Source organism: Rhopalosiphum padi, chromosome 2 (genome assembly GCF_020882245.1).
Source record: "Rhopalosiphum padi isolate XX-2018 chromosome 2, ASM2088224v1, whole genome shotgun sequence".
Lineage (NCBI taxonomy): Eukaryota > Metazoa > Arthropoda > Insecta > Hemiptera > Aphididae > Rhopalosiphum > Rhopalosiphum padi.
In genome coordinates, this window is record NC_083598.1 from 90439341 (window position 1) to 90455316 (window position 15976).

Below are 15976 nucleotides of genomic sequence, written 5' to 3' on the forward strand. Positions count from 1 at the left end.
ATTACTTGAAAATATCTCCTCGTCGCTCACCCAACCCACAGTTTTGCTCAGCCTTCACACAAATCACACAGCGCAAACTCGATATTTATTTATTTTTTCCGCACGCGAAAACCGTCTGTACCGTATCGCACTCTTCGTCGAACCGTGACGCGTGTGGTTTCTCCGGCTCGATCGCACAAATTAATAAATAATAAAGCGTACGCCGCCGCCACGCGAGCCGTCTCATTGCGGCTCATGTGTTAAACGCGTTTTGGGTCGTCCGCCGACATAATGATATTTATGTCATAAACTCATAATATTATTATTATTAGTGACGACGACGACGAGCACGGTCGTCCGAAAGCGGTCTCGACCGGCAACTTTTCTGCGACGTGGCCAAACCGCGCGCTGCGCCGCACCGCGACGATCGTCCGCAAAACGATATTATTATTAGTCTCGGCTCTCGGACCGACCGTATAAATCCAGATCGAATTCCCTCCGTCAAAGCCTCGCGGAGACTTCTTCGACGCAACTGCTCCTTCAGTTTTTTTTTTTTATTATTATTTCTGTTCGTCGCACGCAGACCGTAAAATAACATTAAATACCTACTCTAGATCAACAGATGCACACACACGCACACCTGTTTTTATATTATTATTATTATTTAGCTATTTTCATTTATCATTTTATTTGTATTTGGCGTCCTCGACCAAGCGCGGTGGAGAGGGGAGGGCACACACACGCACACACACACAAATACACATACGGGTTGCCATTAACCGCCTACCATGTCGACGACGGGCAAGGTCGTTTACGGGTCACAAGTCATCGGTGTTTTACCATAATGAGCGCTGCGCCTTTTCATTATTATTATTATCATTATCATTATTATTATTGTTGTTATTTCTTTTCGTGACGTCTGTCGACGGTGGCAGTGGCGGCGACGACGACGACGACGACGACGACGACGGCGGACACTGCTGTGACCGTATATATGTATTATATACACGAAACTTATATTATAATATCCTACCTATACACACACACGCACAGCATAATATCCTAATGTACACATAATATTATATTGCACTATGTTGTCTCTTTATAATAACACTCGGTATATGTTACACGTTCACACCTCTATTATTATCGTTGCGTGAGCATCGCCGAGAATAATAATAATGTAGTGTATTGTTTACTCGGTGACATCATTTTCCGGAAAGTTTAATATTTGATTTCGACTAACTAACCGGCTTATCCGGTGAAAAAAAAATAAAAAATAGAAGATACCTATTATATAGACACGTCCTCTACACATAAATATATAACAAACAATACGTATACGGTTTTACGACTCGCACTTGTCGAGTATACATTATTACGCACCCACGAGGTGAAACGCTCGTTCGCGCTACACCGGTCGACGTCGTTTATCTAACGTTTTAATAATTGTATGCGTCGTCGTATCGATGTCGTTTTCGATATTTGTATAATAGTAGATAACGTTCATCGCGCTTAGGCCGTGTTCATAAAAAAAGCGTTAAAATTACATTGATAAGAACGCGCGGATATTATAATATGATCGTATTTTTGAACAATACCGTTCTTCTACGTGTACCTACCTATAATAACGTTATTATAGTATAATAATATAATATACAGCTGACGTGCAGCCGTACACATACACATTATTATTATAATAATAATATCGTTTGGCAATGACATTTGTATACAGCGTATTATAATTTTATTCGTTCAAATTGTCGATCACGCTATACGCGGTATTCGTACACGATCGCGTGTACATAATAATATTATTGTACAGCGATATATGTTTGATTGCGAGCTGGTTAAGAGGAGGATAAGTGTACGGCAACAACAACACCGTGGGCCGGCCGACGACGACGGCGCGGCAGTCCGGAATGGGTGCCCGGAGGTCGGCAGAACCAGATCTCGGGTCAGCCGGGTCATCGGAAGAAAAAACAACCGTAAAGATAATATATAATATAATATGTATATCGGACGCCCACCGGGATGATGCCCACGCCTTTACATTATTTTTTTCGTTTTTGGATTTGACCTCGGCGCATTTAATCGTAACCCCCCCGGGACAAGGATGTAGGTTTTTTATATCGCATATATTCGTATATATACTTTGTTTTGTTATTTTTTTTTTTTTTATGTGAAATTTGAGATGTAAGACTGCGCAATGAGATGCCGATACGGGCCATATAATATAATTATTATTGTGCGAATAACGAATAATAATATTCAATCGACATTATTATTATAATATTTAATACGTGTGTGCGCGCACCCGCACTGGAGTACTGTGTGTGTATGTGTGTGTGTGTGTGTGAATGTAACCGAAACCAACTTTACGTCTGACCAAATGCAGAACAAAACCCAATGGGAATTCGTCATGGTTCGCTGCGGTTTTGAAAAAAATAAAACATGTGAAAAAAAACTACTATCGTCTTCGGAAACGCGGACGAACAATGAGTGTCCAGCAGATGACTGACACACAAAGAGATACAAACAATATTATACTATTCGCGTGAAGGTTACCTACCGTGAAAAACTGTGCATACGAAAACCTTGAACTCTCCACCCTATCGCACAGTCCCGCGTTGTAATCCATTCACCGTTTTTTTTTTATATATAATATTATTTATACAATAAAATGTATGTAGGAGCTTGTCGGCCGGCTTGTCTATTTCTCTGGGGAAACGATCGACCGGCGGTGTAAAATGTTTATCTCGAATATATTTTTGTCATTAACCATGTAAAAGTTGTTCGTTTTAACGCAACTAGCAGTTTGTTGACGGCGGAACATATAGGCGTTTTGAAATTCGGTCTTACAAAATCATTCTTTTCCGAAGCAGTCGAGTTAAAAATTACGCCTGTAGCAACGCACAGACTGTACATAATATAATAATCCTTACGTAAAGAAATCAAATGACAAAATACACATGAATAAAATATTAAAATAAGATGAATATAGCACAAAAAATAGATCACTTAATTTATATTGTGACGTTGTATACTTTGTGATTCAGATTTTAGTTATGAATTATCAAAATTATATTACCTATTGTAATTTCATTATTATTGATTATCAGTTATTGTTAGTTCAAAAAATTTGATGAAATACGTGGTACACGCCTTAGTATGACTGTAAGTAATAGTTAATAATAGTAAACGTGTGCTTAATTAAACGACGATTAGAGAAGATTAAAATTACGAGGAAAATTGTATAGATTATAAAAATAAGCGATTTTATAAAATATATACAACTAACTATAGAATGTCCAATACGTTTCGATTTGGAGTATAGTTTTGTAATAATACAGACTCATTAGCATACATTAGCCATATCACACATATAAAAATACTTAAAAAATTTATCATTTTACCACCCTCAGGCTAGTGTGTGTCTTATATATAAAAATGCAGAAGTATAACGTATAATTTCAGTAAAAATGATTTCCTTATTTTTCAAAATATATATGAAGGCTGTTTTAAATTTGTAACACCAAGTAACATTAACCAATATTTACTTCATCTGTATTCTGCGTATTTAAATAATAATGTCCTTAATTTATACGTAGAAAATTAAAACAAAAATTGTTATTTTGTAATTTTAATTTATCATGATTGTAAATCGCTTCACTGCACATAGTTGAATAACACTTCAGCGTGGGCCAAAATAGAAAGGGTCGACTTCCCCTTAAATGACATAGGAACATGAAATCAATCTAAGACCCAAAGTTTCATAGACATGAAATAAAACTTATTATTGTCAATCAACTTGTGTGATATATATACTATATATAGTATACGAATTAAATATAGATATACGTTTTACGTTTAGAAAATATAAGTTATTGCACAAACGGTCCAAAACTAAGAGTCCTGGATACAATTTTGTAAACCGCTCACCACTCCTTAGTAAACCGTCCGCGGCCATCTTTATACTTAGTGCAACTGTTATAGGTACTTGAAATAACAGCCTTCGAACTTTATCCAATTTATCCACCCTAACGCGATCGCAATAATGGTCTTTCACCCTCACTGTCATATACCATCACTGATGCGAACTATACACCTGACTGATCTTATATTATATAACCGACAGATTATACGCATTAAGGGTTCCGATAAATCGGAGACGAAATTAACTTTTTAACAAGCACGTGTATACTATATATAGTACGTCACACATTTTCAAAAATTGTTAAGCTGAAATTCGGTATTTGTACAATATATAATTTTATATGTTTTCGTACAACAGTTTACTTTTCTGACTAATAGACAACTATGCACTGCTATTTCGATACTCTAAAAAAAACATGGTCCGGAGCTCAGGACTCAACTCGGGAGTGATGTTTACCAGCTTGCAGCACCGCCCATGTAGATGCAAGTAATGTTTTTATAATTTTGACTAAGCCGCATAATTAAGTACATAATTCATAAATGGTTTTATGAAATCGTACAAATTATATACTAAAAAAAAAAATGTTAGTTAAAAAACAAATGGGCGTGATCGGTCGAAGTGATGTATGTCTTTTAAACAAACTAACTGGATAATTGTTCATAATTTGATCCTCCTTTGCAGGTTTCAAACATGTATACTGTATAGTTACACTGGAGATTGTAATATTTTCTGTCGGATATTCTGCTGCAGTAGCATGATGATCACATAATAATAATATGATTACACATATCATATCGAATGAAATATAAATGATGACCTTAAATTAGTTATATTATATTATTTTAACGGTTAAAAATATTACGCACGATAAAATTAATAATTTCTTAAACCTATTTTATTTATTCATCCCCGATTTGTCTATACTACCTAATGCATTTCGGATACAAATCCACTCGAATATTAACTGGTGACGACTATATACTATAGAGTTTTTCGGATAAAACTTTATAAATCATGACGGGTGGGCCTAACTCAGCGGCGCGTAAATTACCAATTATTATTATTATTCCATAAAGATTTATTACTAGAAAATTCCGGCGCGGCCGACCTATTGCCACTGCCGTCGCCGACGACTTAAAAACCAGATGGCATATTCGAATAAATTTACGACAGTTATACTCGTAAAGTATGCGTAATTTGGCACACGGATGTCGTGAAAAATACCATCACGGTATTTATGTTTTTTTTTTTTTTATTATTATTTCGTGCGTATTTATCGGGTTATCGAAACCGGTCAGACATAATGTTATACAAAGTGCAGCGAGTGCACCTAAAATACCTATATACATTCGATACGGGCCGCGGTGAAAATATCGGGCGATTTGTCCGATTTTTCGCCGTTTAAAATACTTTGCCGGGGGGCGCCGAGAACCGATGACCGCGCGCCGTACAATAATAATAATTATTATAATAAGTTTACTTTTTTTCACCGCAAAACGCACGCACGACGAGAACAATACGTATTTACGGCAATATAATAATATATGCACAATATACATATATACTTCGCGGCGGCGGCCCGCGGGGCGCGTTTCCCGAAAGACAATGCGAGCAGCGCCGCGTATCGCGTTCTACTCGGCGCGTTGCCCGCACTACGACGCTACTCAACAGCTGAGGGGGAGGTGGCGGCGCCCCGTGATCGCTGCACCGAAAATTACACGGTCCGCGCGTGCCCGACGACCCCCGGAGGCAGGCACGCGATCTCCTCCACCGCCGATGTGTATTATAATAATAATAATAATAATATTTTAATATCGTTGTGGCCTATCACAACTATAGCCGTCGTCGTTGTTGTTGCTGCTGCTGTGGTGCCGCTGTTGCTGAAGTGCAGTGCAAGTCTCTCTCTCTCTCTCTTGCACTCCTCTGCAACACTCGCGCTCCGTATAGGCGCGGCCCCGTATCGACGCGGTGCTGGGAGTCGGCGATAATTATTATTACGCCGGTCCGGAGGAGGTTTATTTTTTATTTCAGACAGATATGCGCCGGGTCGTCCAGGGGTCACGGTGCACGTTATACATGATATAAACACACTCGTACGGGCGCACGCACACACAGCATCGCCAAGTAGCCAGCAGGTATCTGATATTATAATATATTATACACTCGCGTTATACCGATACCCGGGTATAGAGCAGGTATCCACAGCCGCATTTGTATATACGTATATTTAAATACTCGTAAATATACGTGGAAACGATTTTGCTGTATTACACATTATTACGGTATATATGACCCTCAGCCGTCGAGTCCAATTTTAAAACACTCATTTAAGGTGTTCTTCTGTTTATACCGCACTGCTGTGAGAAGATCAGTGACAGAACGTTCAAACCGAGATAAACGAATTTCGTTTTTTTTCTCTCTAAGCGAATCAAATTAGTTTTTTTCATTATTAATTTAAAATTACTCGTACTGTTTGATGAAATAAAAACCACTAATGGTATTCGTAACATTTACACAATGCATTTCCTGCAACTTGCAGGTATAAAAATAATATATACTATTTAATGATATTACGGCGATATAATAAATCAGTTTTTGAAGTGATGGAGAGGGATGGGGCAAATACAAAGTTACAACCGTTAAAAAATTTAGCCCGCTGACCAGTGACCACGACCGACGACGACGGTGACGGGCGGTCGTGCGTACACTAATAATAATACACGCCGGACCGTGAAAAACGTTAATTTTTTATATCCATTTAGATTGTTTCGTTTTTTTCTTTTTTTACATTTCGCGCACAATACAATTGAACGGACAACCACTGCGCCGAATGATAAAAATAAATAAAAAAACGGTAGTCGAGGAAATGGTCGAACGAGGCAATCGAGCGTGACTTTTGAACTCCGCCGCCGCCGCAGAGTTGAACTTTATATCGAGGATGTTTAGTTGGAAGGGTGTAGACTGTAGACCAACTTAAACTCAAAAAATCTGTTTCTGATATAAATATTTTTAAAAATTAGACGTACAAACTGATAAATGGACTCCTGCAAACTTATAGCAATATATTTTTAGATATCTATGTCCTATATAATATTATATTTATAGGATGGTTCTCGACACCGATTTAAACAAAAACTCATCCTATAAATGACTACCTACGCTGTATATTATACACAAATAGTGAAGCCACAGTTACTTTTTTTTTAAGTTGAAAAAGGTGTAACAGATCATTTTTTAAGATTTTTGTTTTTCAATAAGTAAATATAATTTTCTTAGGTCTCAAACTTAAAATTATGTAAAAACTAAAATTATTATATTTATAACAAAAAAGTTAAATGGTTTTTTTTTTATAGCCGTACTTTCTTTTTAAATACCACGTGTGTCTTCTTCGGAAACAATTTACACTTTATTATAAAAAAATATATATTATGCACAATTAAAACCATATACCTACCTACGTATTTTTCGGGTTTACCGTTTCCAACTTGACAATTTGTGGCCATTGCATATATGTATATACACATTGCACATCATTAGCTGCACAGTGGCCAGCTGTTATAGGTTTTACTGTCGTCGTTAGTATAATATTATTCTATCAGACAGAAATCGTATTTGGAAAAAAAAATCACAATCAACCCGAGTGCGTTTTATTGCTGATGCTTCCTCCGAATCAGTGACAATAATTTACAGTCCTATTGTTTCGTTTATATTTTTTGCTACTAACGAACTCCTCCTCTAATATACCGCAATATCGTCATTATAACATTCGCCGCCACTGTTTCACAGAAGTGACTAACAAACGTTATTATATTATTATTATTATTATTATTACCATTGTTGTGGCAGGTATATTACATTTTCCCTGAAAAATTGCGTAGTTATATTATTTATCTTCCCTTCAAATATTTACATTATAAACTTTAAATCTCAATTTATAATAGTTAGATAATATTAGTTATTAGTGTTATTATATATATATATATTTAATTAGACGGACACATAATCCGGAAAATTCTACTACGAAAATAAAGCATCGATTGAATTAATAATTGTATTTAAAAATTTCGATTATTTACAAACCGTGATGCCGTAAAAAGCGTCTTAATATTTTCAGCTATTTATTATAACTGATTGACGTTTTATGAAATATACTGCAGTAGATAGTTTAAAATAGTAAAACAATAACTGAAATAATTATAAATCTAAGTAAATTTGAAGAATAATTTTTGTATGTATTTTAGCACGTACGCGTAATTATACAAGGTGATATTTTTTAACAATTAACAGTAAAATTATTAATAAATTATCTCAAAAATGTACAAATTTTTGAAAATATATTTTTTAAATTTGAAAAAAAATTTTCTATTATATACTTGAATATTTGGGTGCAAAATATTTTTCTGATAGTTTTAATGTGTACGATTTAATTTTGAATGAATAACTAATTAATTTAGTATTTTTAAGTATTTAAAATTATAATGATTTGAGTTGTATAGAACAATTATTTATGTGGTAATCGTACCTCTGTGACACACTATTATACTTACTTAAACATTTAATACTTATAACTTATAAGTTAAAAGTAATTAACTACTTATTCGAAATTTGATTTTTATATAGCAATATTCTCTCTCTCAAAAAAAAAAAAAAAAAAATGCCTGTTAATGACTTAAAATTATGAAATAAATATATTTCCAAAACTGTTGATAATTTTTGGAATAGTGAGAATATCGAACGCTTAATGTTAAAATAAGCACCCAGTAATACGCTGTAATTATCATCTATAGATAACTATATATTACGTTGTACGACGTAAGTATATCGTTTAATGCAAATACGCGTACAGTCATTAGTCATAATATTTTCAACGTGTTAACCGACCCAAATCGAAATCGTTTTTATCTTTCTAAATAAATAATCACAACATTGACAACGATGAAAACGTGACAATAAACTAAAAGAAAGAATAAAAATAAAAAAAAAAAAATAGTTCACTTTCAAACTATATAAACTATACCCACATAACAATGTGAGAAACACATGATGTAGGTATATATATATTATATTATATGCTACGTAAAATATCTAAAAGGCGAACGGACCAGTTTTTTTTCTCGGAGATGGTTTATTTTTCGTCTCATGCGGTCGAGTACGGATTTTGACGGTAAAAAATATAATCTAAAAAAAAAGAAGTGATTGGACAACGGTAGGAACCAGCTGACGGCTGTGGATCTAATCGCCGCCGCTGCCATATAATATATATATATGTATTTATAATACGCTATAATAAGTAAGTATATATGGTATAGACTAGTTTTGAGTTTCGACGGTATAATAATATATACATATATACACACACACACACACACACTACATTTACGAACCGGTTGATCCGATCTGGTTTTGATCGGTCCTAAAGGCAGCGGCGGCGGCGGCGGCGGCGGCGGCGGCAGAGACGACAACGGCGACGACCACGACGACTACGACGACGATCGACCGTAGCTCGGGGCCCCGCGAGCGGAACGAAGAATGTGACCTCTACCTTTTGCCTCCGCCGTCGCCGCTGCACGTCGAACTTTTGAGGAGAGAATATACACACACACACACTCTACACAGACACACGTGTGTATAACGCACACCCGTCCGGCGACGGCAGTCCTTGATCTCGTGAGGTCAGTGTTAAAGGTCAGACGTGATGGTTTCACCGTGAGAGAGACGTGTGGCCGTCGCACGTACATTACAACGGACGAGGAAGCCGCGCGCTGTGCGTTCGGTGCAACAGTAGTGTAGTAGTAGTAGTAGTATAAATATTACTGGTAGAATAGTATAGACATATTATAGTATAGTGACTTGTGTGCGTGTGTGTGTGTGCTGGCATACTAATGTGTGTAGTCGGTAAAGAGCTGTGTATTATAATAATAATAATATTATAATCTTATAATATTGTTGTCCGCGCGCGTTTTGCTGCGTATTATATGCACATATAGGAGGTATAGTATATATAATAATATTATTGTCTATGTACGAAACGACGAGAAAAAAACATAAATAATAATACCGTAAAATATTATATATATTTTTTAATATAATAAAACGGTACGGTGCACGTCGTCGTCAGTGGCTACGAATTTAAATTTTTTTGGTTTATTTACGATTACAACTTATTAGGTATAGGTATACCACGACAAGTCCGTGCGAGCTATATAATATATGCCTTTAAATACATTTTCTGTTTTCGTAAATACACCACGTTCTGTGAATATTGTTCTTGAACTGCAGTGGGAGTGAAATAAATCATTGTTACGAGGAACCCACAATATTCACGTGCAGATTTTTAAGACACGCTTTTACTCGGTTTACTGCGCTGTGGAATGATGATTTTAGATAAATAATCCTGTGAATTAAAAAAACAAAACTATAAGCGTTAACTTGAAATATTGTCAACCACATTGATTGACGATGGGAGTTGTGTCAAATGCGACTTTTATGCACTTTGGTAGAATCGTACAAAGTGCGAATTATTATGTGATAACCACGGACAAGGTCGAGTTGAACCATTTACCAACTGTTAATACGCCATTGGTATTAGCGACAATAGGGTTTCACGTGGTCAAATTAGTTTTAGCAAAAAAATCTTATTGCTCTCGGTGAGATTTATACTATAAGAAAAATATATAGGTAATACAATACGATTATCATAAATATCGTCGCAAGTATTTTACATAGTGATTCGCCAAACATGCTAATCACCATTATTGTTTTAATAATGAAATAATTCAAATTATTAAGATTTTTTTTATTAACGAGTTACATGTGATGTTAATATGTTATAAACTTCTCTTTATAAATTAACAATCCCATTTTTAACTGTAAATTTAGTGAATACATTGTTTTTTAATTCAAATTTTGTATAAAAGTCGAAAAGTCATTAAGAACGGTTTTACAAAAATAAAATATATTTATTATATTCAATCTAGTGTATATTGAAATTAATTAATTTTTACAAATTATCTATAAATTTTAACATTTATATTTATGTTATAAATATCTACAAATAGATTAATATAAATTACTAAAATTTTCATCACTATAGCTCTCTTAGGTATATCCCAAATTCATTATCATGGTTTTAATTATCCTTAGTAAATAAAGTTAAATAACTGTTCATTCAAATTTTCATTTTTGATACGCCAACACTTTAAAAAAAATTATCCACTGAATAATTTTTAGTTCAAAAAATGCGTTCATTTTAAAAATAGAAGTTTGAGTGACCTAATGGGTTTCTATAGGAGTGTGACCTAATATGTAGCACAAAAATCTTTAGAATTTGAAAATGTTGTCTTTGAGTATATTTGAAACTTCCAAAAAATCAGATTTAGAATATTATAACTACATTATTGAAGTGAAAAATGGTGACCATGCTTGGTGAATCACTCTGTATATTATATGGCATAGTTGGCATGCGTTACGTACAGAGGTTAGAAACCGTGCGTGCGGTGCGTTTTTTCTCGTTTTTTAAAGAAATATTATTTTCTCATTTTATGCGGAGCACGTTTAATTGTAACGAAATGAAAAAAAAGCTTTTTCGGTCCATTGACGACTGTATATTAATGGTAAATGCGCAACATAACAAAAATCGTATTGTGTGCAAATCATGGTTAATTTTATATTTTTATATATGTGCGCGTATATACGTCTGCCGAATTGCAATCGACTGCGGTTAAAGTTCATTTTATTTTTTCCGTACAAAATTCGACGGACATCAGTGTCAAACCATTCTCGTATTATGTAACAGACCATTTTATCGTCACGTGAAATATTTACACGTTATTTGTACTATAGTAATATAATATAATTATAATATGTAGAAACATGTCTCCGGCTGTTTGGCCCATTTCCTGTAAACTGTCGAAGTTATAGATAGGTAAAAACACGATTGTCGATTATAAGAAATACAAAATAACTATTCTTAATCGCAAACCGCAGGTGTAATAAAATGGAAGAATTACTAATTGCGTATTTTACCTGAATATTTCTATCTCATATTATGCCGGCTAATTTTTCACTGCACAGTGCACAATACTTTGCGCACCTCAAACATAATACAGGATTGTATAATTTCATTCAAAATCAAATGAAATGATTTATCACGCTTCCCCAAAATATCTATGTACAACTAACATAAAAAATTGTACAAAAGAACAACGTTTCTAATGAGAAAAGATTTTCGCATCGGACGTCATATCATATATATTTATTTTTAATCTGAGACGGAATTGGTATTCTTAAATGTTATACTGTGACGAAATTTGGATGCAACTATACTTATACGGAATATACAGCTGTCGTGCGTTTAAAATGAACAAAATGTTCGGCGGCATTCAGTATATACCTCTCAAGTCTAAATAGGTACATATTGTGATTCCGATTGAAGTATAAAATTATCATATTATACAATGCTACGCGTGTGTCTATATACGTATATATATATATATATATATAAGTACAACGTCGATAAAATCTGATCGTTCCAATGAGATCGTGCTCTGCGTAATAATAATAATAATAATATATTTTATTAATATCGCGTCTTAGCGTCACCTCGTCCTTGCACTGGGTGTAAAAGACCAGCGGTGGCAGACGATGTGCCAATGATCGGAGGCGTTAGGGCGTCCACGATATATAGCAATATTATATTTGTATATAGGTGTATACGATTATATACTCAAAATACTCGCAGGCGTTTGTATATCAAGAAACGGCATCCATCGCGACGAGACATGGCATAGATTTAACAACATTACTTGTATATAGGTATATAATAATACGTATGGGTCGTCTTTATTTGTTCTATAATGCAATATACGACAATAACTTGTTTTGAAGTATCTCAATTATTTACCAATGGTCAAATGGTGAAAGCCATATAATAGTAATTATTATAAAACTTGATTTTAAGACCGATGACGTAAAAAGTTTATATCACACATATTACATCATACCCAAATCTAGCAAGTTTCACTAACAATTCCTATAAGTTCCATTACTTACAAAAGTGTTTAATTTAATCATTTTTTTTATTTTTTATCTGGAAGTTCCTGTGTCGGATTAGTCGGATTTATGTAGTCAGCATCGTAAGAATATATAAGAAAGATGTAGAAATTTGGTGAAATTTGAAAGTGATTTTATTTAAAAATATAATACGTCGCTTCGAAATAATGACAAAAATATTTTCGAGTGGAGTCTCTGTCCTAAAATACAAAAAAAATATCTATTAGTGAAATGTCAAACCTATCTAGCGTTACATACATTATACGAACAAAGCAAATGTCAATAACGAATTTTAATAACTACTAAAATATAATAATCATGTACAATATTATAATATACTTGCAAAAATATAATATGATAATATTAACCGCTCGCAGATGTCGTATATTGATTATTGACTTATGTATATTATGCTTGTGTTTTCCAGTGTTTCCGGGAGCAGTCGATCGACGGGACAGCGTTGCCACTGCTCAGCGAGGACCACCTGACCGGAACCATGAATATGAAACTGGGACCGGCTCTCAAGTTCCGGGCCGTTCTGGCCCAGAAGTTGGGAAACTGCGCGGTGTGCATGCACTGCGCCCACTGTCACGGCGCCCAAACACACGGTGCAGGACGACACAGCCCCGTCCCCGGAAACAACAACAGTTCTTCGTCCGCTCAGTGTTGAACAGTAGGAGCACCGTTCGTGTCGACTCCGTGGCAAAGTCCGTCCACTTTACACGCACAGGGTGTTCAAGATGTTTGAAAATTGATATAATATTATACTGACGCCCTGTATGAGCGGTAGTATTACCACAGAATAAATGAAATTTCATTTTTCTGCGGTATTACCGTTGAGCGTTTAAACTACATTTCTATGATATACATTCACCTACAGTGTCCCTGCTAATCGACGTTCGTTTTTTTTTTAACGAAATATCATATTATGGTCCATTAAATCATGTTCTTATGTATTTTATAAGACAATGTATTTTTATAATACAAATCGTGTTCATGTCTATCGCTCGTGTCGATTATGCAAAAAAAAAAAAATAATAAAAATAAAATTGCATTATTCAAATTATGGTAAATTCCAAAAGTCATCGATTTCGCCGTTTCCCTGACTTGTTTTTCTCGCATTGGATTTATCAGTATTTTTACGTATAGGTAATAATTTAATAATTGTTTGCATATTCTCGAACAGCTGATGGTCATTTTTATTTTCATTATTATTATAATTTTTATTTTTTTTTTTTGAGCTTTTGTTAATATTTTTACTATTGTTTTACTTAAATATTCTATTACGCATCTAATGTCTATATAATATTATTTGTATGTAGTTAGTTTAGTTTAAAATCTATATTGTATAATATATTATATAGTTCTCTGTTGATTATTATTATTATTTTTTTAAGTTTCTTGAAATTAATATTATAGTGCGGATTGGTCGTAATCGGTTTAAAATTATAACTTATAACGTAAGTAGGTAATATTTTATAACTACAAGTGAACATACAATATGCAGGGCATTTTTATTATCCGGCGACATCTCGAAAAATTTAAGGCATGTAAAACATTAAAAGAAAAACAATTTAACAACATTTGCTATTTTACATTTTAATTTTGTTAACTAATTCTGAAAATTAATAATTGATGTACTTCCTAAGATATTGTCAGTATTGAGTTTTTAAATAAATACCTTTTATAAATTGGTCTACTTGAATGCTCAATATTATCCGATTATACTCGAGTATATAACAGTATAACGCGTTCTTTAAAAATGTTTAAATTGTTTACATAATGTATGGTGTACAGTTTTCACAGTGCCTTCGTTTTGTATTATATTTATATATATATATATATTTTTTTTTATACACAACAGCTAAATTATAATATAATTTGAATTCAATATAAATTGGTTCAAGTTTTTATTTTGAAGATTATATATCGTATTAAATACTTTGTAACGAATATCGATTATTGATTATTCGTAAGAAACGATTTAATGTTATTTTACCAATTTAAACTTAACTTTGTGACAGATGAATTATACAGAAAAAAAAATATAGTATATAAATATTTGTTGATACAATTAATATTTGTGGACTGTTGACATTTGTTTAGTTATTTTTTTTTTTATATATATATATTATATTATTAATTAAAACATTGTAATTGAGAAAAACAAAATTTTCTCGGATTATCAGGGCTGACCTAGTGCAATTTTCATGTGCAAATTATTACGATGATTTCAATAACGTAATCACGAATAGGTAGTATTTGCATACGTGTACGGCGTTTTTTTGTTTGATTTTTTTTTTTAACTATGTAAAGAAATAAAACAAGAAAAATATAAGCTGTTATAAAGCTGTAATATAATTTATGTCTGTTGTGTTTTTTTTTTACCGTGAAAACTTTCACGCAAATCTTCGTGTTTTATCTCCCAAACGCGCGGATGTTATATTTAAAGTGATTTGTATTCATTATTTTGACGTGCTATGTCAAATAGTCTGGATCCCGGTGTGGCGGTCAAGCAGACAACAGCTACGCGAGTAAAATGATCGAAGAAAGAAAACACATGAGTATACCTATACACACTGTATACTAATATATAGTTTACAAGTTGGAATACGTCTACGAGAGTGTTCGCGAGTTATAACATTAACATTTAGAAAACAAACCATATTTTATAATACGCGCGTATTATTAGGTATCAGTGTCGACCAGCCATTATTTAAGTTGTAGCGGACGGTATACGTTTAAAGACTTTGTAAGGGTTGGGTGTCTAGGCCTGAGTGATTTGTTATGAGTACACTTTATCAACCGAATGGATGCAATCTATATGCAATAATATTATGCAAGTTCAACCATATATAGTCTGATTGTTGATTAGTACTTAATTATAACAAGTAATTTGAGCATTATTCGATTATGTATTAATTATGTTATATTTTTTGGCGTTTTTATAAAAGCGACGGACTTAAAAAACGTATAACGTTTGAATTGGGTACCTTTTAAACGTGACCA

At 33.7% G+C, this 15976-nt stretch overlaps 1 protein-coding gene across 1 annotated transcript in view; it reads left to right on the top strand.

The window, feature by feature from the left end:
* Positions 1 to 15332, top strand: part of LOC132920194 (mucin-1) — a 47212-nt gene extending 31880 nt beyond the window's left edge. The window contains exon 4 of the mRNA XM_060982372.1: positions 13395 to 15332. Coding sequence (XP_060838355.1) covers positions 13395 to 13637 — 243 coding nt within the window. The 3' untranslated portion in view covers positions 13638 to 15332. The remainder of the gene's footprint in view (positions 1 to 13394) is intronic.
* The last annotated feature ends 644 nt before the right edge of the window (positions 15333 to 15976 follow it).